Below are 26210 nucleotides of genomic sequence, written 5' to 3' on the forward strand. Positions count from 1 at the left end.
AAATCAAGCTCATGCAGTGACTGACTGATGAATTTCAGTATCACTGTGAAAAGGAAAAATAAATAAATTGTTGTTGTGATACCTTCGTGTGGCAGTATTTAGGGTCAGAATTTTAAGCTTAAGAGACTTTTAGACAATTTTCCCTATGTGAATTTCAGAAGATTGATATAAATACTTTGTTTTATGAGGTTTTCTAATTCTTTTTAACCAACCAGACTTTTCCCCTTTACCCAACTTCCCTGGATCTTGGCAATGACCACCATCATTTGGTTCCCACTCTAAAGAAGTCAACGGCAGGACAGGGTTGTAACATATTAGTAGTTTATGGTTAATAGTTAATTTTTTTTCCCAGTAATGAAGTTGCCTTTTTTTTATTTATTTTATTTGGAATTTTTTATGGTAAGCTTTGCATCATCAAAATGTCTAGTGTATCCAAAATGCAACAGTAGGTGGCAGAATAATTTCACTGGAACTCAGTTTCATGATATATACTGAACTTTTTTTCAATGAATTTTGAGAGAAAAAGAGATGCATCTATATGAGATACGACCAATTGCTACTCTAGATGTTTGTCTTAACAGAATTTATCAGACAATTCCAAAACGTGTGCTGCAAGCATTAGTCAGATTGTAATGTGATTGTTTGCTTTCCAGTTCTACCTAAATGCTTGTGAAGAACATTTAAGAAGAGCTTGTACGTGCTGCCTTGCTTCTGCAGAACATGCATGTGTATTAGTCACCAGCTGAAGCATAGCAAAATAGTATTTTTAGAGGAAGCGTATCTGTGTAAATAATATATGCATATAATCCTTTCCTTTTAGAGAAAAGCACTTACGTAAACATATTGCTATGAAATGTATTACTCTACAGAACAGCTTTGCTGTCACCTTTGATGAAGAAATAAGCTCCCTGGGAAACTGGTAGTAAATCATGACTGAGATTCTTCAACAAAGAGTAAAGAAGCTATGGAAGATATCTGGCAGGAAGGGAGGGAGGGAAGGGTTGCAGCTGTGACTTGCATCAGATCTATCATGGGCTGTTTACCAACTCTGGCTTGCTCCTCTTTGTCTCCCTGGGAGTAGCTGTAGCATTCACAACCTCCAAACAATTCAATTTAAGGAAATGGAACAAATAGACCACCTATGGGGAAACTACTTCCTTCACCTTTCTAGCAAACCGTGGTAGCTTGAGGTATGCCTTGGCCTATAGTCGTTTTTTCAGTCACAACTGTCTAAAATTTTGAGAACTACCAGGACCAGCAACAAAGATGTAGTTTAATGGTATTTTACTTTATTGCAGCTATGGAAAAGAGTCTAATATAGGATCATTGGTTCGTCTTAGAAGGGACCTTTAAAGATCGCTGACTCCAACTATTGTATGATTAATCAGAACTTCTGTTGTCCCTCAGACATCTGCGATTGTCCCATCCTTCTTCCTTGTAGAGTGGGGAACTGACCTGAGTTCAGATCACACATGGCTGGTTTTGAGCCACATCAGTGCCTTTGGCCAGTTCACCTCATTATCGCACAGATGTATTGCTGCGTGGCACAGTTTAGGGATGAGAATGAGACAGAAGAGGGCAGGATGGCTTCCTCTCAGTGTGGTGTTGCCTTAACACCTAAACCACATGTAAAACTACAGCCTCATACAGCAGTTGTTCTGTGTAGAAAAGGTACTAGAAATTGTAATCAAGATGACAGTTGTTGTCTTTTTGTTTTTGGTGGGTTTTTTTTCCCCTATGATGGATGCCTGTGAAGATATCCCTAAAGGAGTGTGTCAACAGTGGATGTGCCCATCGTGTGTTTTCTTTCTTTTGAAACATGTCTAAAATGGATTTGCTGAAAAATTTCTTATACAGATTGCGTTTTGATAGCTGCAGTGGCTGGAAATGGCCTGTGTGCACAAATGACAAAAAACTGCAAAGACACTGCTATCCCAAAATTATGCATATGATCTTTATAATACAGTGCATGTATTAAAGTTTAGGATGGTCACACATAATGGAGTATTATACAAATCAGTGTCATGAAGGGTAAGGAAAACAGTGTCCACGTTCCTGGGGTCTGATACCTGGGACTGCAGAGGAGGCAGAGCGCTTCATTTTCTCCACAGTGTTTCAGGATGGTTGTGTTGGTATCTTCTGGTGACTCACCAGCATTCAGTGTTATACTGTGATGTGTATTTGTTGCATCAGATGGTGATCTTGGGAAGATCTAGCAAAGAACAAGAGGAGAAGGATTGTAGCCAAGACTGTTGTGGCAATGCATATGAGGGGATTTTATTTTGTGCTATGAAAAACAGTAATGCTACAGAGGGTAAACGTTGAAAATGGGCGAAAATACAGTGACTGTATAAAGTGAGAGAAGGAACTGAGGGATGTTTATGTGTGAGTGTTGTGATGCAACTGCTTTACAGTAGACTTTTTTTTTTAGGAGTTCCTCCATTCTGAAAGTGAGCTTTGCTAGGACTCGCGGGTGTGTTCTGTCCAATTCTGTTGATAGATTTGTCTTTAAATTGCCTCTTAAGGTTCTTCTGATCCCCGATTCCTGGCAGTGACTCATCTCAGTTATTTGTAAATAGTTGTGGGATCAGGATAAGTATTTGTGTAAGTTGGTTTTTTTTTCACTGAGGACACATTTAACGTTTATTTGATATTACTTCTGTATGTGGTCCTTGTCCCATTTCTCTTTTTCTTCCCACCAGGTTATTTGTTTGCTTGCCTTAGCCTTGCTTCAGGAATTTGTTTTTTGTCTTTGTTTGTTATTCCAGTTCCACCACAATTCTCTAGTTTTTATTCTTACATATTGACTGCTGAAATTTAATTTCCTCTCTATCAGCTGTATTGGCTTGAATGTTTGTATTCTGAAGTCTGCTTGTCTCTTGAAAATCATGTTTAAACATCTCACCCGATTTACTTTTGACTGTCTGTTTTCTGAGACTGATGTTTGCATTATATGAGGACTGCTCTGAAAGTAATGCCTTTTACTGTATTATGTTGGCCCATGATGTCAGAAGTGGGTGTTGGTGGTATGGCGGTAGAGATTGAACCCTCCCACCACTATTCTGTTACATGTTGTTGCTGTGTGACAAAGGACAGCAGGGGAGCAATCTCACAAAATGCTGTGGAAGCACGTATGAAGCAGGGGTATGGCACTGAAATCCCACTTGCAGAAAAAAATGGCACCCACTGATATTCATGGATGCTTGCTGAACATTTATGGAGACCAAATAGCAGATGTGAGCACAGTGAGGTGGTGGGTGGTGCATTTCAGCAGTGGTGACAGTGTATGTTGGTCACCTCCACTGGTGTAGATTTTTACAAGTACAGCATGCAGGCTCTTGTTCATTGCTGACAAAAACGCACATCTAACGTTGGTGACTGTGTTGAAAAATAGAGTTCTGTGATTGAGAATTTGCTCTATCAACTAGTGTTATTGTGTTCTTTGTATCTGTTGTAGTTTCTATGGGAATAAATAGGAGGCAACCTAAGTACATAGGCCTTCTGTAACCATTACAGGCTTTTTAATTTACTTTTGAGTTACTTTTGACTTCATTTCTGCTCTGAATTAAACTAAACTGGCTTCTGAAGTTTCTAAATGGTGGTCACAAGTATAAGATCATTATGTATTTGTAATTTTCTTTAGATGTGTCAGATATCTCTAAAATGTTCCATTCTGACCCTTGATGAATTAAGAGTAATAATCTTAATAGGCTTAATTACCCTTGGTTATTCTTATTATTTGTCTGAACTTCTTATGCTTTGTGTGTATTACTTGTATGTACAGTATGGAAAAGAAATACAACATTTACTATAGAAATAAAGAAAAATAGTTGTCTTCTAATGACTTGGGTCATTATGAAGATATTATGAAGATTTAGCAGTATGGCACATTGCCTGCTATTATTTTAGTATAACATTGCTTTGATCTACCTGAAACCTAGTCACTCCCTCCTCTGTGCTTAGAAACTGATTTTTCTTCAATAATCTTTTTTATTTGTTTTTAGCATATCTAGCTTGCCTAAATCCTTTTCTGTTAGTGCATCCTTTACCTAAACATTTTTTCCTTTGAGCTCTTAATACTGTGACATATTTATTTTTGAAAGTGTACATATTTAAAATATTTGTTTTCTTGAAGCTTGAACTTAAAACACATTCTCCCTATGATCTCAATCTGTTCATACTCCAGTTTAGCTATAGTATTTTTTTTTCCCTCATTGAAGTATTCCTTTTTATGATTCTGTGCAATTTCAATCAAGTAGAAAGCCTTGGGAGAGTGAAAAGGTTTTGCTTCATGTAATGCTGGGAGGAAAAAAAAAAAAAAAGCTTCAGATGAATTTTGAAAGAATAGTATGTTTCCAGTACCTCCTTGAGTAATTCCTGTCTACTACTACTTCTGAGATTCAGTGTCTGAGTGTGTGTAGTGTTTTAAGAATGTCATCTGGAAAAATACTTCATTACAAATGTCACCCCACTCATATGGCTTGAGGTTTGTCCTGCTAATCCTGCAGTCATTTCAGTGTTACTATCTCCTGAGAAAAAACTTTAATCTCCAAGATTGGAGAGAATCTGAATGCTTATGGCACAAAACAGAAAGCAGGTTGGAGTATAGTCCTACCTTTTTGGCACTTTCTTGAGTGTTGTGAATTACAAAGAAAAACAGTGGATGTTGTTTGACTTTGCTCATTTGCCTAAAATGCATCTTTCTGATGTTCTGGTCCACAGAACCTAGTGTTGCACATCTGCATAATGCAATTTGTAACTATCTGTAAATAGGTTATCTTTTTGTCACCTTAATCTGTGACTTGGACACAGAAAATCAGAAACCTATTGCATAAATGCTTCTAATTGAATAATGAATGTGGAATTTAGACTACTGTGACCTCCTGAGCTGTTTGTTGTTGAAAGAAGGGCTTGATCTGTAAAGCTCATACCCAGCTTCTTCCCAATTGCAGAATTCTTTAGGTCTGTGGGTTGTGAGTTGGTTTGTGTCCTGTAGTCAGAATAGAAGTGATTATAAAACAAATGGTGGATGTTCCTGCTGGTAGGCTTGCAGAGGTATTGAATAGTTTGTAAGGCTGGCAGTTGGCTTCTTGCAGGTGCGAACAGTTCTCCTGTTCACAGCCTTGCTCCTTGGAGCATAATGAAACTTCAGGCCCTTTCTTTGCCTCCAAATCAGCCCAGTTTGCAGGCTGACCCATTATATTTTAGAAGTGCCAATTTCCATGTTTCTTCTTGTGCTTCAGAGCTATCCACAGTGTTTTACATTCTTTCCAGAAGTTCTGTGTTAGTTATTTGTAAGTTGCACCTTCTCCATAGCTATCTGCCTCTTTCCTTTTCTGCTTAAAATTCCAGTGCAGGATCAGCTCTTGGTGAAGTTGTCTCAGGCTGCAGCTTCCTCAGCAGCCATTCCTGCATTCTGTATTGCTCAGAAGAGCTGTCAAGATGAAGCTTGGGCTAAAATCTCTGGTTAAAAGCCACCTTTTATGTCTGAGACAGTTTCTAATTTCAGCATTCACTGCTCTATTTGTGCATGTGCAAGTCTCTTATACTGGGCTTTTGCAAAGGGCCACTGAATATTTTTCCATGCTACTTACACCGTGCATCTCTGAGTCCTTACTGATCTTCGTATTTGAATAGTGTGAGGTCTACATCTGCATCTTGCAACATGCTGAAGAATAGCTGCTGTTTGCCTTCTATTGGCACAAGAAATATCTGAACTATCTAGTTCAGAAAATAAAATAGCTCAAGCCTGATCTGAAGCTTTACTGCATTGCTCTTATTTTGTTATCTTCACTGTTCTGGATCTAAAACATTGTTATTTAAAACACCATCAGTAAACCAACAGAGCAAAGTTGTTCACTAGGTCAGAGTCTCAGCTGGTTTAGATAATAAGCTGGTATTTGCTTGTTTCTTTTCTTCTGTTTCTAATACAATATTAATGCTTTACAGTATACTGTACAACATACCAAAAGTTGAGCCAAGAGTAATTCTTCAGAGTTACCCTTCCCAAATGTGCAGCACAAACCAGCAATGCTTACAGTCTTGACTCACTCAAAGGGGAAGGATTTTTTTTAAAAATGAATGACAAAAAAAATATATATATGCATTTTACAATACCCACATCCCCATGCACAGAACTTTTATCAGTCAACTATTTCTACTTCAACAGCACTGTAGATATTGCACGGCTGTAACACTAGAAAAGTCTTAAAACACTTAGTGTTTTTATCACTCTGCATGCAGTGAGTTCAAGGCATTGGCAAAGCACTTTTATGGGGTAGGCATTATGCCTACTTTGGAAAATAGAGTACAAAGAATTCATTGTATCACTAAGTTGTCACAGCTACTTAGTGACTGAGCCAGCATTAGGAAATGTGTGGCTGGACTTCTCTCTCTTGTTACCTTTTGAGAATTCATCAAGATGTATGCAGAGTTGATGGTAAAAGTCCGTTTTTTTTTTTTTCTCTGCAAATTTATTTAGGGACAAAAGGATGCAGGTGGAAAGACATCGTGTTTCACGTTGGTGTCAGGTCTTTAGGGTCGATTAAATCAGATTGGCATTAAATCTTGTTTTACATTCCAGACTAACATCAATAAAATTTAAAACAGGAACTTGCTGGGCAGTTTTTAACGCTGAAGTGGATATCTAATATTCTGGAGAAGGAGACTAAGAAGTGGCTGTAATATAAGAAGTCCATATCATGACACTTATTTCATATATTCAGTTTTAAGGTTTGATACAGTAGTCATGGGTTATTACTTTTTTTAAATATACTTCTGAGGAGGAATCTATTGTAAAACAAACTGTAGTTATCCTTAATAAACTCAAGGTAAAGCCAATGGCAATATATATTTGTTGAACTAATTACACTACTACTGAAAACACTTTTCTAGTTGTTGCATATTTTGATGGTTCCTGGATTCAGACAGCACAGCTAGAGCCATGTACCATAACTGCCATTATGTCTGCAGAATTTGTGTCTCCATAGTACATAAGATATTTTGCCAAATTAGCATAGCCCAAAATATGGAAGAATTTTTACCAAGTTTTAAATATATTTGAGTAGTTATCTTCCACCCATCATACGCTCTGTTCTGCTGCTGCACCGTGAAATCCAAGCATCTTGTTGTGAATTATTTTTATCTTTGTCTTAAAAGCCCTACAGATTCATCCTATCCTTCCCTGAGGAAGTCCCTTCTGGGCCATTTTTTCACCAGTGAGTAACATGGCAATCCCAATTCTTAGTATCCAGCAGCTTCTATTCTCCTGTCTCACTCTCACTTCCAGTCTTACCTGAACAGTCTGTTGTTGTTTCACTCCTAGTTTTCCATAGTGCTTGCTGTGGAAAGAAAGTGGTATTCTGAAACAATCCTGTCCCAAAGCACTTCTTTATCCTAGGCTTCCTTTCTCACGTTTGCCCATATCTATCTTAGTTATCTTGTTGAAAGAACAGCTACTCCAGTAGGGGGACTGCAGAAAGCCTGTTGCTAAACATCAGCTATCCAAACTAGAGTATTATTTGCTTCTCTTCAGTTTTTCTCAAAATTAAATTAAAGAAGTTAGTTCCTAACAATACTGTATTTGCAGTTTAATACTGAACTCTACAGTGAAGGGTTGGTTGCAGTCTCTTGAGAAGTACTTAAGACTAATCTGTTATAATAGAATCCAAGGAAAATGCATCACGTTGTGAATTTTAATAGCAAGGATGTGAGATGATATAAAGAGTTGCTAGCTGCAGTGAGAAATCAATCTACAGCTTCATCGAAATTGCAGCTGATCATCCAGAAGACATTGGCTGTTTTTGCTGTCATTTGTGTAGTTTGTAGGATACATGGCATGAATCTCAAAAAATGGGATCCAACCGTGCTCACTTGAGTTAATTTGAATTATATAAAAAAAAATGCAGTTCTCTTAAGTTTAATTCTCAAAGAGTAGGTGCTTTGTAATTGGATAATATCAGAAATTTTGTCCTAACATTGCTCACTATTAATGAAGGGGGCATAGTTGGTTTTTTTCATCATCTGACAACAACTCCCAACACTTCTGTAGTTCCAGTAGAAGTAATGATGATGTACCAGTAAAAGAGAAAAATAACACTGGTAGTCCTAATCTCATGGTGGAATCAATGCAGATGTTTCTCTGTTATCACCAGTTTCCAAATGAAATTATCTTATTTTCTCTCTCTTAGAGAACATCTTTGGGCTTGGATTGATTTGTTTTGGTGTGAATTTCACTGTTATCAGTCCCATTGTGATTTATCTTAATGCTGGGATAAGATTTGCCAAAACAACCTGCAGGACTGATCTTTCCTGCATAACAAGTAACATGCTTCTACAGTGCTGTCTTCTGCATGTATTTAAGCGGTGACCTTGAGGAATGGGTTGTTATTCCAAGTAGTGAGAAATTACCGTAATTTCTTCAAAGATGTGTGATTTTATTTGGATAATCTCAAATGCTGTTTTTTTCTTTATTAACCAAAGCCAAAAGGGGATGTGCCATGCTGTGGCCTCTGCAAAAAAAAACAAAAAAGCTTCCTACATTTTTTGGAGTTCATGTTCCATTCTGAGACCTTATTTTCAAAGAGGTATCTAATGATTCACATTTCCAATTTAATTAAGTTAGATACGTAAATAGAAATTTGTCATTGTAAAATTTGAAAAAGCTCCAATTTTATCGGGGAAATACTAACTGTATTTCCTAGAGAAGTTATTAGGAGAAATAGGATGTAGAGGCCAAGATATTCCAGAATTTTAGTGACAGTAATTTGAACCACACATTATTCTCCCCCTCCCCCCCAAATACTGATAAGAAGAGATATGGTTGATTTATGTTTCCTTTCTTCTTCTTTCTTCTGGATAGTATCAGACCAGATGTGTTTGGAAAACAATAATGCACGCTCATGTATTTTGTTCTGGTTTACTATGGACTGTTGTAGACTCTCTTTGTCTTTCCTGATATATTTTTCTTGACTAAGCACTTAGGATAACCAAGCTACTGAGTAGCAAGACTTCACAGAGTGCTATAAGAGATTTCAAAAAGATCCAATAAAACTTCATAGTGCACTGTACCATTTTACATTTTGAATGAGTTGCATCATTTTTAGGATAAATTCCTTAAAAATAGTGTAGTTTATAAAAAAAAAAAAGTAATAAGTTTTATTAGTGGTAGGAAGTTAAAATTTAAAGCTCTTATATCTAAGTTTGCAGCTTTAATAGATAGAGGAAATGCACCGAAGCAATTTTCCCTTGCATAAAAAGATTGCAAAATATTTCAAATATCAAAATCTGGATGACAAAATTTCCACTTCCAGTTCAGTTGGGCTATTCAAATGTTCAGTATTAAAACAGCCACAGCCTGGTGCTCTGATTCCTGCGCTTAGCTGTAGCTGACTCATTTTTCAAGTCTGCTGTATTTTCAGGGAGTCTGGAGCTATTGTTGATTTTGAAATATTACAGATGTTTTTGGTAGAAATAATTTACCAGCCAAATTGCAGATTAAGCTGAAAAAGGTGTAAATGGAATTCAATATATGAAGATCACTATAATGCATTTTTAAAATGCATCTACAGTGTGTAGTATGTACAGTTCACAGCTGCTTGTTCTCACTTATTCTTTCATATATTTCTGAGCCTGAGGTCACAGAGTAGCAAAACTTGTGGTGGCTTGGGAGAGGATGTTGGCTTCAGCATATGGGCGTTTTGTTTTCTAGATGATTTCTACTCCCTTTTGTAGCCACTGCAGTTATAAAGGATGATAACTGAATTTTGTTTAATGCTCTGAAGTCAACAGGGATCTGTGTAGGCCTTAGCTGCACTGAGTGACTGACAAGTTTGTTCCTTCCTGCTTTCTTAATAGCCACCTCTTTTTGTAAAAACTGTTGGTTAGTTAGACTTCTGTGCAACAGCAGTTACAACCCCAATACTCTACCAGACCTGTTAAACTGCCTTAGACAAGTTGAAGATGGAGTCATATGTCCAAACTCTGTGACTTTTGTCTTCGAAATTGACTGTTATAGAAGTAAAACTACATAATTATTTAAGGGTAGCCATTATATGTCAGTATAAAAAGCCAGCTTGTGTCTAAAACACATTCAGTGAAAGTCAGCAACTACCACAAAACAGCAAGAAATAAAATTCTTTAATGAACACTGTAGAAAAAGTGTGCTATGTAATCCTAGAAAAGAATTACTTCATTTCTGTGATAATGATAGAATGCATTGCACACTAAAGGACATAAGCCATGCGATGCTCTCTGATCTGCCTGTAAAGGCTAATTAAATAGAGGGCAGTTTTGGGGCCAGGGAGAGCCAATACTCCTGTAGACCCCATTTGCCTGCTTAAAAGGTAAATAGGCTCTAGTGCTGCAGGGTAGACAGATAAATGTGGTTTGTAGGGGAATTAACAGTGTATTGCTGAGGGGAATTCTAGCACCTCCTAAAGCTGCATTGTGATTCTTCCTTGCAGCACTAAGGAGCAGCCTGAACAACCACTGTCCTCCCTCTAAAATGTTGGCATAGGGTCACAATGTGGGATAAGCTGGGGTTATGGGGAGTGTTTTAAAATGATTCAGAATAGCTGTGTAATTACAGCAACCCACTGAGTTGATCCAGTTTGCTTCCAAGACACGAGTTTGCTGTGACCCATTGTCTTGAAGGCCTGAAGGAATTACTTGGGATGAATCTATGGTATTAATGAAATTAATGACATTGAGTTGTGCCTTCCATGCTATGCCTCTCCAAAGTTGCACGTCTGTAATACTGCCTTTCTGATGGGCTTGTCAAAACATCAAATAAAAATGCTAGCACTGCTAATTATCTGCTTGAAACTGGCTATGAGGCCTTTCTTAAAAGTATTTCATTAGTTTAGTTTGTTTTCACTTTTAGTTGTTAACTAGTTATAGAAAGGTGTAGAAAACACATAAATGCTAAACGTAGAAAGAATTTTTTATATATATATTGCTTGCTAGATAGATACTAGTTTGCTCTGAGGTGTCCTGAGGTGTTCGTTTGCATCTGGGGTTTGGATCTGGGGTTTAGGAGAGGTGGTGATGATTGGTGATATCTTCAGTAAATTCACTTACTTTTGAACATGTGTCTCTACATCAGCAAACAGGGGTAACAGTACATTTATTCCCTCAGTCGTATTGAGATTTAATGTCACTGCTGTGTGGACAAAGCAGGGGGAGGTGTGTGGCCCAAGTTCCACACTTTGCCAGCAAAAGCAAGGACAGTTAGCAGCTGCTGAGGAAGCTAGCAAGTGTGAATAAACTTATCTGCGTCTTTCACTGAGGAAAAAAAAACCAAGTGTAGATTCTGACTTTCTTGCAGTTCTGTTAATGAGCAGGAGCTATGTCTAGTTTTCCTCTCAGCCTGAACGTGACTTCCCCAACATTCTGGACAATGCTGTTTCCTCTTGACTATCAGGAACAAATGAAACAACCAAAAGCCCTTTTGATGAGAACACTGTGAGGTCTAAGAGTGAATTCAGAATATTTTTGTTGTTGTTGTTGTGGTTTTTGTTTGTTTGTTTTTTGTTTTTAATAAGACATTCCCTTTTAAGCTGTGCTGTTTGCTGCTTGGAGAGTGAAACGTGACTTGGCTGTAAGACGTGCCTGTAGGTGAAGTGGTTTCCTGCAAAGTACTCCTTAGTAAAGGAATAAGGTGGATTCAGAGAGCTGTCATTATACTGAGGCTGCAGGGGTGGGCGGAGGGAGCAGCAAGGCCTGTTGAAACTAATGCAGAGCTCTGGGCTGCTGGCAGGGCATGAAGGAGGGTGGCATTTCTTCTTGGGGGATAGCTTACACGTGTCTCTGCAGACAGGTCCCTACAGGCTTCAGCAGCACACAGTACGGGATGTGAAGGCCTTCCGGGCACACAAACCCTTTTCATGGAGCAGGGCAGCACAAGGGTGCAGCAGTACAGATTTTGAAGGTTACATTTGTGTTGGCTGCATTCCTTGTTCCCAGAGGAGGAAAGGCTAACGACCTCAGGCTATCTCTGGGTGGTAGCTGTTTCAACTTAAAGGCATGTAGCTGCTTGAGAACAGCATGCTTTTGTTTTGTTTCTTTTTTCTTTTTTTTTCTCTCCTGGTGGAAGTTTTATCTATTTATTTTGATAACTTTTAAGCAATTGGTGGAGATGCAAATACACACTTCACCAGAAGGAGTCTAGCATAACTTTGTACTTTTCCTATGGAAAGCAAAGTAAATTGGATGTAAATACAGTGGCCAGTTTCTGAAAGATTCCTCAGTTTCTTCCAACTCCTATTTATACTCAGTGAAATCTAATGCCTATAAAATTACTTCTGCTGCTGTGAAGTGCCTTACTGAGGGAGGAAAAGGAAGTTTGGGTAGAGATACCTGGCAAAGCAGGAGCTGGAAGTCCTGTCCTAGGAGCTAGCAGCGATATATCTTGTCCAACAGGTCTCTAATCTTCTTTCTTCTAGAAGGTGCTTGTGAGTCTTCTAGAGAATCGTCACTTTCGTGTTTTCACACTGTTGCACTGCTTAATCAGCCTTTTTTTCCTGGTTGTGATGGGCATGAAAATAGGAACGGATGAAATAATGCTGAGGCAAGGCCAGCACTTGTTGCTAGATCGCTTATAGGATTAGGAAGTGTTTCTCATTAGGTTATCAGTGGTTTTTATTTGTGTGTATGTCAGTTATTCAGGAAATTGTGCCAAATTCTGGTCTTTGGTTAAATGCTAACAGCTTTCAGCACAGAGGTCTTGTCTTTGCCTTTAGTGAGGATAGCTACTATGCCGTCCTATCTGAAAACATCCACTTAACCTGAGTACCATTGTTCTAGTCTATGTCTCTGTCATATGTAAACACGCAACTTTGTTTCAATTGATTTGTACTAGCAATGGTTACTAAATGTGAGTGCTTGTCTGCTTGTCTGTTGTTTGTGTTGTGTTTTCTTTGTTAGCCAACAACCATTCTAGTACAATAGGTAAACACCTTTGTTATTTGGGTCTTGATCAAGTATCAGAAGCAGCATTTGATTTCGAGCATATTTTGATTTGTTACAAAGTGGTGTTTGGTTGGGTTTTTGGTTTTTTGGTTTTTTTGGTTTTTTTTTGCTTGTGATGATTTGGCTCTGTAGCATGCTTGGTGTTGCCTTCATTCTTCCATACAGAAGCTGTGTGCTGGGGCTGATAGCCAGATGAACTTAGGAGTATGGGACTTCTACTCGAAAGAGTAGTGATTACATATGATGATTTGCTTGTATTTCAGATGATAAGACATAGGATTTTCTCTCTTGTATATACTGTGTATTAGTTAAAATAGTTTGCTTCATAAGAATGAAGATATACACTTGTCTTTAATCTCCTGGTAATAGTTATGATGTGAATATGCATGGTTTGGTTCTGGAGCTCAGGACTGTCAGTTCCAGTAGCGTGGATGCTTTTTATCAGAGAAGCCAGCTCTCCTTTGGGAGAGCTCCTTTGCTGAGCAGCACTGCACTTGATTTGAAAAGTCTCATTTTGTATTACAATTTGGGCTTTGCCTCTTTCTACCTGATTTCACTAAAAATGATCAGTTTTATAAAAGGTTTCTTCCTTGTGGATACTGGGCGCAAGTCCTCCTGATCTCATTAGGAACTCTGAACAACTCTTGTAGCAAATTGTAGTGATGCAGAAAAACATCTCCCTGATGAAACAGAAGCCAAAGTAAAAGCTAATTCGGTTTGTAGCCTAGTTGAATATTACAAGTACCTCTCTACTTTGACAAGCTGGTTGTTTAAGAGTTCTTCCTCTGGATAGATTTATGCTGATCTCAAGGAGCTGCAGCAGGTTCCTAAGGAGAAAGCTGTGGTTGTCACAGCTGTTTTGAAGAGTGCTCTCTTCACTCCAGTTTGCTCACTGATCTCTTTTTCCGTTTCCAGGCTTGCCGCCTGTCCCATTTGGCTTTGAGGTGTTGCTTGATGTGCCTTCCCTCCACTGGTGCTTAAACACTGCAAGCACATTGTTTTGACCTGTTGCTGAATGCCTAACTAAAAGCTCTGAGCTTCAAGGAAGGGGAGAAGAGTTTCCTTCCTAGGGACTGTTGTGAAAAATAGCTGGGAAGAGGTAAAACTTCCTTTCTTTCTCCTCTAGCATGCTGAGTCAGCATCCCAGCCCTACTGACTGTCATTCTTACTTCATGTTCTCTACAGACATTGAGTACGGTTAAAACCACAAAATACGTGGACTAATAAGGGCAGAGTAGTTTTGGGATTATTGCAAGTCTTCATGTGCTTGCTCCTCCAGTCTCAATAGGAAGACTTTAATAAGTGTTTTCCTAAATAGCGTTGCCTGCAAAAAGGGCAATTCTGCTCTATTCTTTTAACAAAAAGCTATTTAATGAGAAGTTTTTTCTTCTTCCTCTCTTGGTACGTTCCAGAAGACTTTATACCTTTGCTGGTTACTGATTGATAGCCCTGCACTGCGCTCCCTTTAATTTTGCAATAAACTAACAAGGAGGCTGAGACCGCAAAGTTTACAGAAAGTGACTTATTTACTCAATGGGATTTACAAGGATGACAAAGTCAGATTTAGTAGTTCCAGTGTGGTCCTAGGAAAGGCAGGAGGAGTACTTGAAAAACTGTACTGTATAAATAATCAAACAGAAAATAGTTTGCTTATTCTTCCATGTAAAGCAATCATTTTTCAATCCCTAGGCCAACACTCTCCCAGGACCTGCAGAAGCTTTCAACATAAGCAGGAATTACCCTATTTTCAACGGATATTGATGCTGGGAGCTTACGTACCTTGAATAAGTGCTTTTAGTTTTCGATTGTACTTCCAGAAAATTAACATTGAAATTGGCAGTGTGCTGAAATCGCACCAGGGGAAGGACTTGCTAACTTCACCGTGGATTAATCTTAGAATTAGCAGTGACCAGTCTTAGAACAGGAATGCTACTTTCCTAGAGAATTTCTTGTTTCCATTCCTCTAGAGGTGAGAGAGATAATCAGAGAAGCAGGCTTTTTTATTTTTTTTAAGCTGTTTAAAATTAAGCCCTTGAAAATGCATTCCTTCTATTTCTTTGTTTCTCTTCAGTAACTTCACCAGATGCAAGTGAATAGACTGAAGGGTCAAAAGCAGTATTGACTTCCATTGGAAACTGTCTGGAGCAGATTTCCAGCGTTATTGAACTATCTAGCTGAATTTTTGTCTTTTTTCAGTAGAAGTGTTTTCATGTGCAATCATAGGCTGAAGAACTCCATTCTTCATTTGTTGGCAGGGTAACAGGAAGCAGTAACAAAACATTCTTACCTGCTGCACATGTCAGAATACAGTTGTGTGCAGAGAGGTATAATGCTTTTTGTGATTGTTAGAGCCATAGGTAATGAAAGTACCTCTGGTAATAAAAATATTTTGTTCCATGGATTGACATTAGAAATGGGAGCTGTCATTAAATTCTATGTATTTTAGTGGGATAACATTGAAACATCCTGTAGCAGCCTTCTTATTGCTGAGTGTTCTGCTGAAAGGAAATAAATTCATGGCAGGCATTGAATCTTTCAAGTGGAAGCTATGATTGGCTGGTTGTGATGTCCAGTATCTGTGGAAAGGAGCCACAGCAGAGGCAACTTTTTCTTACCTACTTAGTCTGTAGATTTGGCAACTATCCTGTACTAAACAGGGTATATCTGATCTGTACTTCAGTGGCAGATCTCCAAGGAAAAGTTGAGGAAGTGCTACTGTTAATTCAGAGCATGGCATTCTTTCTAGTAAATCTACTTGAACTTATGACCCCAGACTGTTTCTAGGGACTGTTTTGCATTGAGGGGTGGTTTCTTTCAAATATGGCCTTTAGCAGACGAAATGTAAATATTCTAAATTTTATTCACCTAAACATGGATTATTTGTAAAATATGGAGACATTAAGATCAGAACTGAGTACTGAATGATATTCTGTGAAATATAAGGAATCATAGAATGGCTTGGGTTGGACCTTCCAGTTCCATCCTGCTGCAGTGGGCAGGGCTGCCTTCCACCAGCTCAGGCTGCCCACAGCCCTGTCCAACCTGACCTTGAGTGCTTCCAGGGCTGGGGCATCCACAGCTTCTCTGGGCAGCTGTGACAGTGCCTCATTACCCTCTGAGTAAATAATTTCTTCCTTATGTCTAATATGAATAAGTCTTTCAATTTAAAACTACACCCATGAAGAAGTCACACAGATGTTTCACTCCATATCTCTTTTGTCTATCTGTATATTTTCTCCACGTCATACTCAGGCTTATTTTTAATTCTCCAAATATATTTCTTTCCATATCAAATGATGGAGAGTTTAGGGAGAATTTAGTATTTTCTTTAGATGTGACGCTAGAGTCACATGATGTAAGCACTTCAGACTTCGACAATGTCTGTAGGATAGAAGAAAACTTACGGCTTTGTATGCCAAAATATCATTGACCAAATTTTTAATCTAGAAACAATTAAATAAACCTTTGCAATTTCCAGTAAAGTTATGTCACTGGAGTTTTGAGCCTCTATTAGAAGATGCACGTATCCAGGGAAGCTTTCTAAATTAGTGTCCTACCTTTTTTTATTTGGAGATGGAGGTGAATAAAGGTATGTTTTTCTTCTTTTGTTAGCTTGTAGCTTCTGTTTGAGTCAGTGAGAGTTTGAAGTGCTGTGTACACCTGCAGAGTGAGATTCAAACTGCTCTGTGTTGTTTGCACAGAAATAAATATTGGTTGATGATACAGGAATGCACAGCTGCACCTGATGGAAGAATTTTGGAGTAAATGAGGCTGCAGAAGTGTGACAAAATTTAATGCCACATCAAGTACACAACCTTTTGATTTGTACTTACAGGACAGCTGAATGTCTCTGTTGGCTCTGCTGACTTGCAGAAATGAAGAATAATTTTCAGTTAATTTCAGAATAAGCGTTCTGTACATTCATGTCTTCTTCTCAGAGGAGGTATTCATTTTCAAGATAGTATTTATGCATGTATTTAAGCAGTGTTTAACTATCAATGAAGACATGGAACTAAGAATACACTTAATTCCCATCCTCAGAACAAGCGAGAAGAGCATTTACTTGGCTAGGGCTGCACCTTTTTAAAGTCATTTTTTAAACAGGTGTCTAGGGCATTGTTAGTGTTGAATGGTTATTGAAGGACACATTAGAAGCTGAAAAGTAAATTCAGAAGTGTAACCAGAGTTAAGCATAAAGAGCAAAAAAAATGTACAGTTCTACAGCTAACAGAGTTGTGGAGATCCCAGTTGAAAGGGAAACCAAAACATCTGAAAGATTTAAAAGCAAACAAACAAAAAAACTGTTGAACTTGTCTCATTTTTTTATTTTGATTTCTCCAGTGTGTAGACTCAGTTTTCTTTGAACAAAAAGTCTGTTCAAATTGTTTCAATCTTTCTTTTTTGTCTTTTGTTTTAGGAATGAACTTTAAATATGGTAGCTTTTCTTTAATATGTGATACATAAATTAAGTACATGATGGCACAGTGTAAGATTATCTTGGCACAGGGATGACTACATTGCATACATTTGGGTCATTTGGGATGACTACATTGCATACAGAGCTTTTGACGCTTGTGACTAATGTGATCATTGCAAAAGTGTGCCAAGGAAAGCTTCTTATCCCACCAGTACGTATGTGCGTGGAGGTTTTTACTAGTGTGTTCTGTTTCAGCACATTTCTTAGTACTTATTGAAGAAAGCTTTCAGTTCTTTGCAACATTGCACCTTATGCGTGGCTCTATGGATTCAGATTTTGTGACAACGAGTGAAAAGGAGCAGCTGTGATCTATTCAAAAGGATAGGGCTTGCATCCTATTTTTTATCTTTCCCTGCTCTTAGCTGCCCACTTATTTCATTTGCCTTGAACCAGTTATTTGTGTGTTTGGCAGTACTGCAAGATATTCCTTAAGAACCTTAGCCAAGGTACCAGCCCAAATAAGGCTGTTACTCACATGTGCATTCATTGTAGTGGTCAAAAATGTCCTGTCCCAGTGATGCAATCTATGTTTAGCATGGGCATGGTGGTGGTAACCAGCTGAAGTTCCAGCAGAGCTTGCAGTCTCTGGCAGAAGAGCACGAATTTTACTGTGGGACTCTGATGGTCCTAAACTCCTTTGAGTGGATCAAGACTTGACTTAGAAGCTTTTCAATTTAGTCCTGACTGATGCAGTCTGTAAAGCTCTCTGTCAGCACCATGCCTGCTCCCAAACAGAGATGGGTAGGCTGAAATGAGAGGGGAGGAAGAGTGGCAGCCTTGGAAAAGGCGGTGCACACTCCATCACGCTTTTGGTAGCTCACATTGTGCTGACAAGGATGCAATGCCACCACTGTGGTTATGATTGTGATCTGACAAGAGCTTATGTGAGATCATTAGAAAAGGAAAATAGTGTCATGGCATACTAAGTGTTAGAAAGCAGGAGGAGGGTATGATCAGTGGGATGGAGGTGCAGTGGAGGAAAGAGCAGAGAAATTTATCATCTTTTTAATAGTGTCAAGCTAAAAAGCAGTGTCAAGCTATTAAGTTATTCCAGCAGCATCATGAAAGCACATCCAGTATCTTACAGGACTTTGTGGTTTAACCTGGCAGGTGGCTGAGCACCACACTGTCATTCACTCTACTCCCGCTTCCCAGTGGAATGGGAGAGAGAATTGAAAAAGTATAACTTGTAGGTTGAGATGAAACTATTTACTAAGATAGTGAAAAGGAAAAAGGACAATAGCTATGAATATGTATATTATATCAATTATATATTATATTCATATAATATATGAATATATACATACTGCCTATAACAAATGATCCACCACCAATGCCCAGCTAGCACCTGAACAGTAGAAGGAAGGAAAAAAAATTAAATTCTGCCCCTCTCAAAATTTTCCTTCTATGTGATGTCATACGATACAGAATATTTATCTGATCAGCTCAAGACAGATCTCCTGATTCTGCCCCCTCCCAGCAACTTTTGCCCTTTTTTTGTTGGTAGTGCAGTAGAAAAAACAACTTTAAAACCTCTTTGGCTCTGTACAGCACTGCTCAGCAACAAGTGGAAACATCAATGTGTTATCAGTGTTGTTTTTCTTCTAAAACCAAAATATAGCACCATACCAGGCACTATGAAGAAAAGCAACTCTGTCCCATCTGAAACTAAGACAAGGATTCCAGTTTCCCTTCCTCCCATGTCAGATACAACTGAAAACAGGCTGTTTCGCAGAGAGTTTGACAAGAGTAGAGACATACTTGGTACAAGTATGAGGATCATCTTGATTCTTTACTACAACAAAAAGCCATACATACAATATTTTCTGTGGCTTCTATCAATCATCTGAGCAAAGACCAGTTGTAATTGCAGAAACTGCAGCCACCTAGAGGTCCAAAACTTGTGAGGGTCAGAGCAGTGGGCTGTCTGAATACTGTGCCTTTGCCTGAAGTATTCCAGTCCTTGCATGGGCTGCTCTCTGCCTTCCTGAAGCTATAAAAATTAATTTCCCTTCCTACTTCTGCTTGTCTGTTTGCAGGTTATCTTGACGAATCAGATTACCACATCACTGAGCAATGACCTTGCAATCCCGGCAGACCTAGTGTCTCCAGCTTATGATTTGTCCCTGTCTGAAGGTAAGAGATCCCTCTTATTAAAACTGAAACTCTATACTGACACAAACCCATGCTGTAACTTGTAGTCTTCAGTATGATGTATAGAGAGGACCATGAGAGCCAGGTTATCAAGCCTAACATAAATCAAATTTTTCAATTACTTTGAAAATTAAAAAAACCACAAACAAAACAATAACAATAACAGAACACTATTAACTGACCCTTTCTAAGGGTCTGGAACAATTTTCAAACTATGTTCGTTTGTATAATGTGTTCGTGTTTTACTTTCATTTTGCATACATTTAAGACGTCATTTTCTCCTTCTGGAGTTGTAACTGGAGTTAATGCACAGACTAGGCCACAGATTTAGTTTTTTAAACACTGGACACAAAGGGAGGGCAGAAAATACTAATTCCTGTCCCTTGTATTATGCTTGTCCCGTTTTTCAAACCCAGTGCCTCGAACTGCATGTCTCAATATTGTGTGAATGTAATAAGACCTTTTTGTGTGCTGCCATGTACTGCTTTACATCTTCATGTAATGCAATAATTTCAAATCTACCCACTTGCTTAGTTAGTCTGCCCTCAATTAGGGACAGGTACAGATGAGTCTTTTTATTTAGAGTTATGTTCAATTGTGAGCCCAAATATGTGATGACAAGCAATGCTCACCTTTTCTGTAAAGGCATGATAATTGAATGTAAAATTTCTACTTTGTATAATATGGTTACTTCCTCTGTTTCTCCCTTCGTTGAGCTTCCTGGTGGCTCTGGTTTGTTCTAGTTGATCACAGCAGCCCTTTCAAGCTTGTCTGACAATGTAAGAAAGCTTGGTGGTGTCATGCTCCAATATAAAGGAGGGAGACGAGGTTCTTAGATTATATGTATACCCGGCGTGAGATTAAGAAGCAACGGTTCAAATGTTGGTCCGACCAGTTTATTGCCAATATTGACCAGGGAGATGGGGAAGGGGAAGGCACGGACACTGTTAGCAATAAGGGTGATGGGGAAGGGAAGGCGAGCGATAGGAAAGATAGGAAAGAAGCAAGGATTTGTACAGCGCGGGGAAAGTCACCAGCCAGGATTCCAGGGGCGGTCCGGTTGCAAGCGGCTCCGACGGTCCGAGGCAGAAGAGCAGGGGCGGCAGAAGTGGGGAGAACAACAGCAGCGACGGGCAGCCCTGAGCAGCAAGCAGCTGTCCTGCAGAAGCAGCACTGGGTCAGCACGGGAGGAGCAGCGCGGGGAAAGTCCAGGAACAGCGTCAGCCAGCACCGGAGAAGCAGCGAACAGTGATCAGCTCGTGAGGGTTCAGATGGTAGAACACCTCGAAGGAGCGGCGAGGTCCAGGAGAAAGCAGCATGTCTCAGGCAGCAGGCCCAGGAGGGAGTTCAGCAGCAGGGATCAGCTCATGAGGTTTCTGATGGAAGGACACCCACGACCTCACTGTGGTCGATCCCTCTTTTATCCTCCATTTTTCTTGCCTATGTGACAAAAACCGTGCTAGCATGCCAAGCAAGCATCTCCTGAGATGGCTATCTCCCCATGGAGATGAGTACCACACGAGAGTGTTTAGTGGCCTTTGCAGCTTATCTCTCTCTCGTTGCCCCAGGACATGCCCATCTGCTTGTTCCTTAGACAAAGGATTTTGCAACCCTTGCCCAGGACTAGCTTGGACGTGTTCAGACATGTTCATCAGCAAACTTTGAGGCAAGGGTATAAAATAATAGTCTTTTACAGGTGGCAGTGGTAAAAGCTGCCATTATTTCTGCAGTTCCATAGATGAGAGGAAGATGTTGAAGATACATTAAATGGAATGTCAAGGAGCAGCAAATAACTCCACTTTAATGCTTTGACACTGACTGACATGTCCACTTTGTAATTTTGTCAATATGAGCCTGGGCAAAACGTGGTTCAGTAAATAATTTTGAACTTGTGCTTGTGGGTTTCAGTTGGCTCCATCTATTGATAAAGCATCTCTCAATTCCATTGCTTGAACTTCACTCCCTATCTCTGTCAGAGAGTTGAAATTCATTAACTAGATTTGGAAGGGAAAGTCATCGTTTTTCCAAGTTTAAGATTTCTTTATGGCAGAAAAATGTCACACTTTTGCCTGATTAAATGTTCTAGATCATGGTGGTTGTGCTAGATGGCAACATGGTAATAGAAGGAGATCAGATTGGTTAAGATGTGCAGTGCTGTGTATGAGCAGTACTTCTGAAATCGTAACTGTGTGACGGATGACATGATGATTTTTGTGAAAATGACAACTTACTGATGAGGATACCACTGTTGTGTCTGAACTCTCTACTGTCATTGTTTTTCAGCTTTTAACCCAAGAATCAGTGAAAATGTGTTGGTTGTCTGTGTGTATATTATTTCCTTTGTTTCTATCATTCCTTGTTTTTAATCAAGAGATGGAAGTGGTAAGACGCGCCAGCATGGCACTCACTGAAAATGGAAGCCTTTGTTTAACTTCAGAAAAAGAACAGCACAGACAGGAGCAATGCAAACTCCTTCAGTAATTCAAGTTTTGTTGAGGAATGTGGGTGCATTAAACTTCTTTCCTCCTCTCCCTTCCTTCACTCTTTTGAAGACTAACGTTGGGACAGCTGGTATTTACAAGCTGTGCTGTATAATGGGAGAGCATGGTGCTTCTCCACACCAGTGGTTTCCTCCTGTCCTTCTCATCCCATAACCCAGTTGCCTCTGGATTTCCAGTTTGCATCATTTTTAACCCCTATTGTTTACCTGTGAGGTAAAAGGTAATCTGAGGTCAGTTCAAATCTCTATTACTTTACTACTAAAAAAATACAGCGTGTATTACAATGTGTACAATATGTCCCATGTTTTTCATTTAACATTGTCATGTTGAATTGTTCTGAGAAAATCCCCAGTAATGTATTTCACATTAGCTATCAAACAGCTTGAGAGTAGCAATACTTCAGTCTTCTGAGAATCTTGAATACATTAAGAGTCCTTAATAAATTAGTCTTCCGGGGTTGGTCTGATATTCATAATATTTACTCCTATTTTGCAAGGAAAGAGTAGTTAGGTGAGTAGTCCATGCACACAAAGCAAATATGTTGCTGTCAGGAATAGATGCCAGATTCATGCCTGTGTTCTTACCTCATTCTTCCTTTTCACTCATCACTAACTTAAGCTGAGTTTGAACCAGTGACCTAGATGTGAAAGGACCCGTAACACATTATTAGTTCTGTAAGCAAATCAGACCTCTTGGTTTGTGTATGTCTAATGTGTTGTTTTAATCCTATCTGAAATCAGTCCTTCACTGTAAATGGTTTACTAAAAGGCTGATCTTTCTTAAGGGCAGAAATGAATATTTCAAACTGAATGTGTTGTTAGAAAGAAATGGAACGTTACAGTGGCTTTTATTTTTGCTTCTGATTGTGCTTTGGAAGGGAATTTCGTGGGTTATGTGTTAGATTAGGCAAGGAACCAAGGAAGCTGTTCATTTGATGTGTGACAGAAGGTTAATCTGATGAACAAGCTGAAAGGACATTGCCAAGCTGTTTCAGACTCAAAGTTTGTCTTCTTTAAAATCAGAATCTAATACATGAAAACTTGTCCTAAAAACATTAGATACTTATGAGAATAATAAAGGCTTTATAAAAGCAGTGTGGATTGTAAAATCTCCTGCACTTAAGTAGCAGTGGAAGAGCTGTTGAACTGGGCTTGTTGATATTTCTTGTAGGAAATAGTTATGTTCAGCTAAATGCCCAGATCTGTGCATATTTCTACTTTAAGACAGAAAAAAAAATGCTTAGCTTGCTACATATTGTTGTTGAATAAAATAGAAAAGTTTCTGTACCTGTGAACTAAGTCCTTGCATTCATTTGACCTTTACGTATTTGACAGATTATCCTTTGAAGTTCTGTCACTTTAAAAGATTCAGGCACAGAAGCCTGTCACTTCTTTTCTGGAAGACAAACTTATTTTTTATTTTTATTTTATTTTATTAGACATACTGTTCTTCTTGCAAACTCTGTTATCATAGGGTATAGGCATGGTGGAGTATGATGTAAATGCTCCTATTTGCCTTTCATGCTTGCTTTGTGGCTGTTTTTTAGCTCTTCTAGGAAAAGACAAGTTTGAGATGCCTTAGGATGATTTTTATTTGTGGAGTCTGTTAGACCAGCCCATGACTATCACTGGGCTTCAAATTGTGCCCTAAAGAATTAATAATTGATTATTTAAATGTGAAAGAATTAGACCTTACCTCCAATTAAAATAATCATCGCTAATAATGAGAGAGATTTAAGCTGTATTAAGCTAGGGGATTAAGCCATTATTTGTGACTGTGCCTGCACTATTTTTATTTTTGCTAAGTTCACATGACTGGATTTTACCTAATACAGAGGATACTTAGAAACGAATTCACAGGCAGTGAGTTTGAGCGTTAGCTGGAAGTTAGGTTTCTGTGTTTCACATGTATTAGTCTTGGAAAACCCACGTTTAGCAAAATTAAGCATATTGTTCTGTGGTACAAATAGATAGGACTGTATGACCTACTTGAGGTCCTTTCTAGTCCACCAGTGCCTTTCTTGTTAATATATCTGTCAGCTGCAAGCTCACACTTTCTCTTGCAGACATCAAAGATGAGCCCCATCTTTCTCGGAAAAAGGTCAGAAGTGTGTTAGCTTGAATGAGAACAGAATCCTCCTCCCTCCATGTACAAAACATAAGGCAAAAAAATTCTGTCTCAGGCTTCTTCAGCCTCAGCTAGCACCTTCAAATATTTATTTGAAAAAGCTAAAATTATTTTTTGTTTAAAATTGTCTGTAAACTTATGCTAACTCTGGGGAGGCCAGCATTCAGTCATCTGCCATTTGTGTTCATCAAGCAGTTTGTCATACACTTGCACGTTTTTAATGCACAGTTTAAGCTGTGAGTTTAGTCTGACCTTTTCATCTTCATTGCTGTGATCTTGAATTCTTTTAAGATGTTCAGCAGAGGTACCAAAGTATCTCCCACCCACAGGATTTTCCTACTTGTGATCGTGGGACTTTAGTCTAGGGGCAGAACATTTTAAACTGGAATGTTTGTCTTCTTTTCTTTGCTTTGCCCCACCCCAGATTGTTGAAACCATCTTACACTTCAAGCCTTGGTTTAAAAGGTGTGGGTTATACTTTTTTGCAACTTTTTTGTTGTTTTTGTTGGTGGCGATTTTGTTGTTGATTTGTTTCAGTATTTCAAGTTATTCTTGTAGGGAAAATAGTTAAGTTGACCTGTTGTTCACCTCTGAGTAAGATCAGTTCTGTAGCTTACTACTTCAAATTTCTCCCTTCAAATCCCCTTTTTCAATTTTGGTGCTGAATGGGTAGAAAACAGTGATGAACTGTCAAGAGAAGTGAGGGGCTCCCAAACACGAGAGTATTTTTTAATTTATTAATTTATGTGTATTCTAAATTTAAGGTTGGACCTGCAGGTGACTCAATAAAAATCAGAAAGAATATTCTGGAAAACCCAAACATACCTGTTCTGCAGGAACTGAGTTTATGAATAGAGCAGCTGTTAAACAAGTTTCTAAAAGATTTCTTCCTTGTAGTTTTACAGATAATGCAGAATAATTTAGTACTCCAGGTTTATATGAATTCAAATAAAAGTAGAATGCTTTGACGTGCTTTAAGCTGTTAATATTTTAACTGCATGCTCTCTGTTGCAGGTTGATTTACACGATTTTGTATAATAGAGATGGTATCACTTGCATCACTGAAGTAACACTGCTGTTACTAAAAAAACAAAACAAAACCTACATTAAATGATAAAATTCATAAATTAGTATCTGATCTTTTTAATAAGAATCCACCCTGGCTTTCCGAGACCCAAATATTTGAGAGTAGTTACTGAAAGCATTATTTTTGTTATTGCTATTATCATTATGGAATAATCTCGATGTGTGAAGATTTCTAAGCCTGTTTATGAAACAGTTGAGTACAATTCATAGTCTAGTGAGAGAAAGATCTTTTAATTATGACCACTTACATAGATCCTGTAAAGGTCAGTGGTTTTTAAATGTGCAAAAAAACTATGAGTACAAATAACACTAGAGATACCTCCCAAGTAAGCTGGCACTGAATGCCAACGACTAATCCACATCCATGCATAGCAGAGAGTATGTTATACAAGACTGATGTGGTTGTGTGAACTCTGAGGACTAAAACATATCCCTGAAAAAGTAATAGAGTTCTCTGTTTTTTGGTTTATCTTGATTGTGAAGTATTCAAATACATCTTTTGCCCTCTACTGTCATGATGGAGCAGGGAAATGTAGTGAGATATGTATTTGTTTGTAATTCACAGTTTGAATTACCACCTTCTACATGATGGTTTCATTGCCAGTCTGGCTCAAGGCCATTTTCCCTCCATGTTGTGACAGAAGAGCTGGATGAATCCATCAGCTATGGAGATGTGCATCTAGATCTTACCCCTTGGTGTCTATGACTTAGTGTAGGAGTAGATCAACTTGTTCAACTCACTGGTTCCAGTTCATGTGAACTGTAATGAAACAGGCAGATTTGTTTCTTTCTAAACCTTTGTTCATGTCAGGACTTCATATCTCAGCTGCCTTTTAGAAAACTGCCCCAGCATTGACCCTGTGATCCCAGTCAGTGGCAGAAGTTTTCTGTTCCTT

General features: G+C 38.6%; 1 protein-coding gene across 1 annotated transcript in view; it reads left to right on the forward strand.

Annotated features, from left to right (window-relative positions):
* Nucleotides 1–26210, forward strand: part of RAD51B (RAD51 paralog B) — a 343434-nt gene that overhangs the window by 128742 nt on the left and 188482 nt on the right. Inside the window, exon 8 of the mRNA XM_065754688.1 lies at nt 19486–19582. Coding sequence (XP_065610760.1) covers nt 19486–19582 — 97 coding nt within the window. The remainder of the gene's footprint in view (nt 1–19485; nt 19583–26210) is intronic.

This window comes from Cyrtonyx montezumae, unplaced genomic scaffold (assembly GCF_038088225.1).
Source record: "Cyrtonyx montezumae isolate F1298 unplaced genomic scaffold, pur_monq_1.0 scaffold_10, whole genome shotgun sequence".
NCBI lineage: Eukaryota > Metazoa > Chordata > Aves > Galliformes > Odontophoridae > Cyrtonyx > Cyrtonyx montezumae.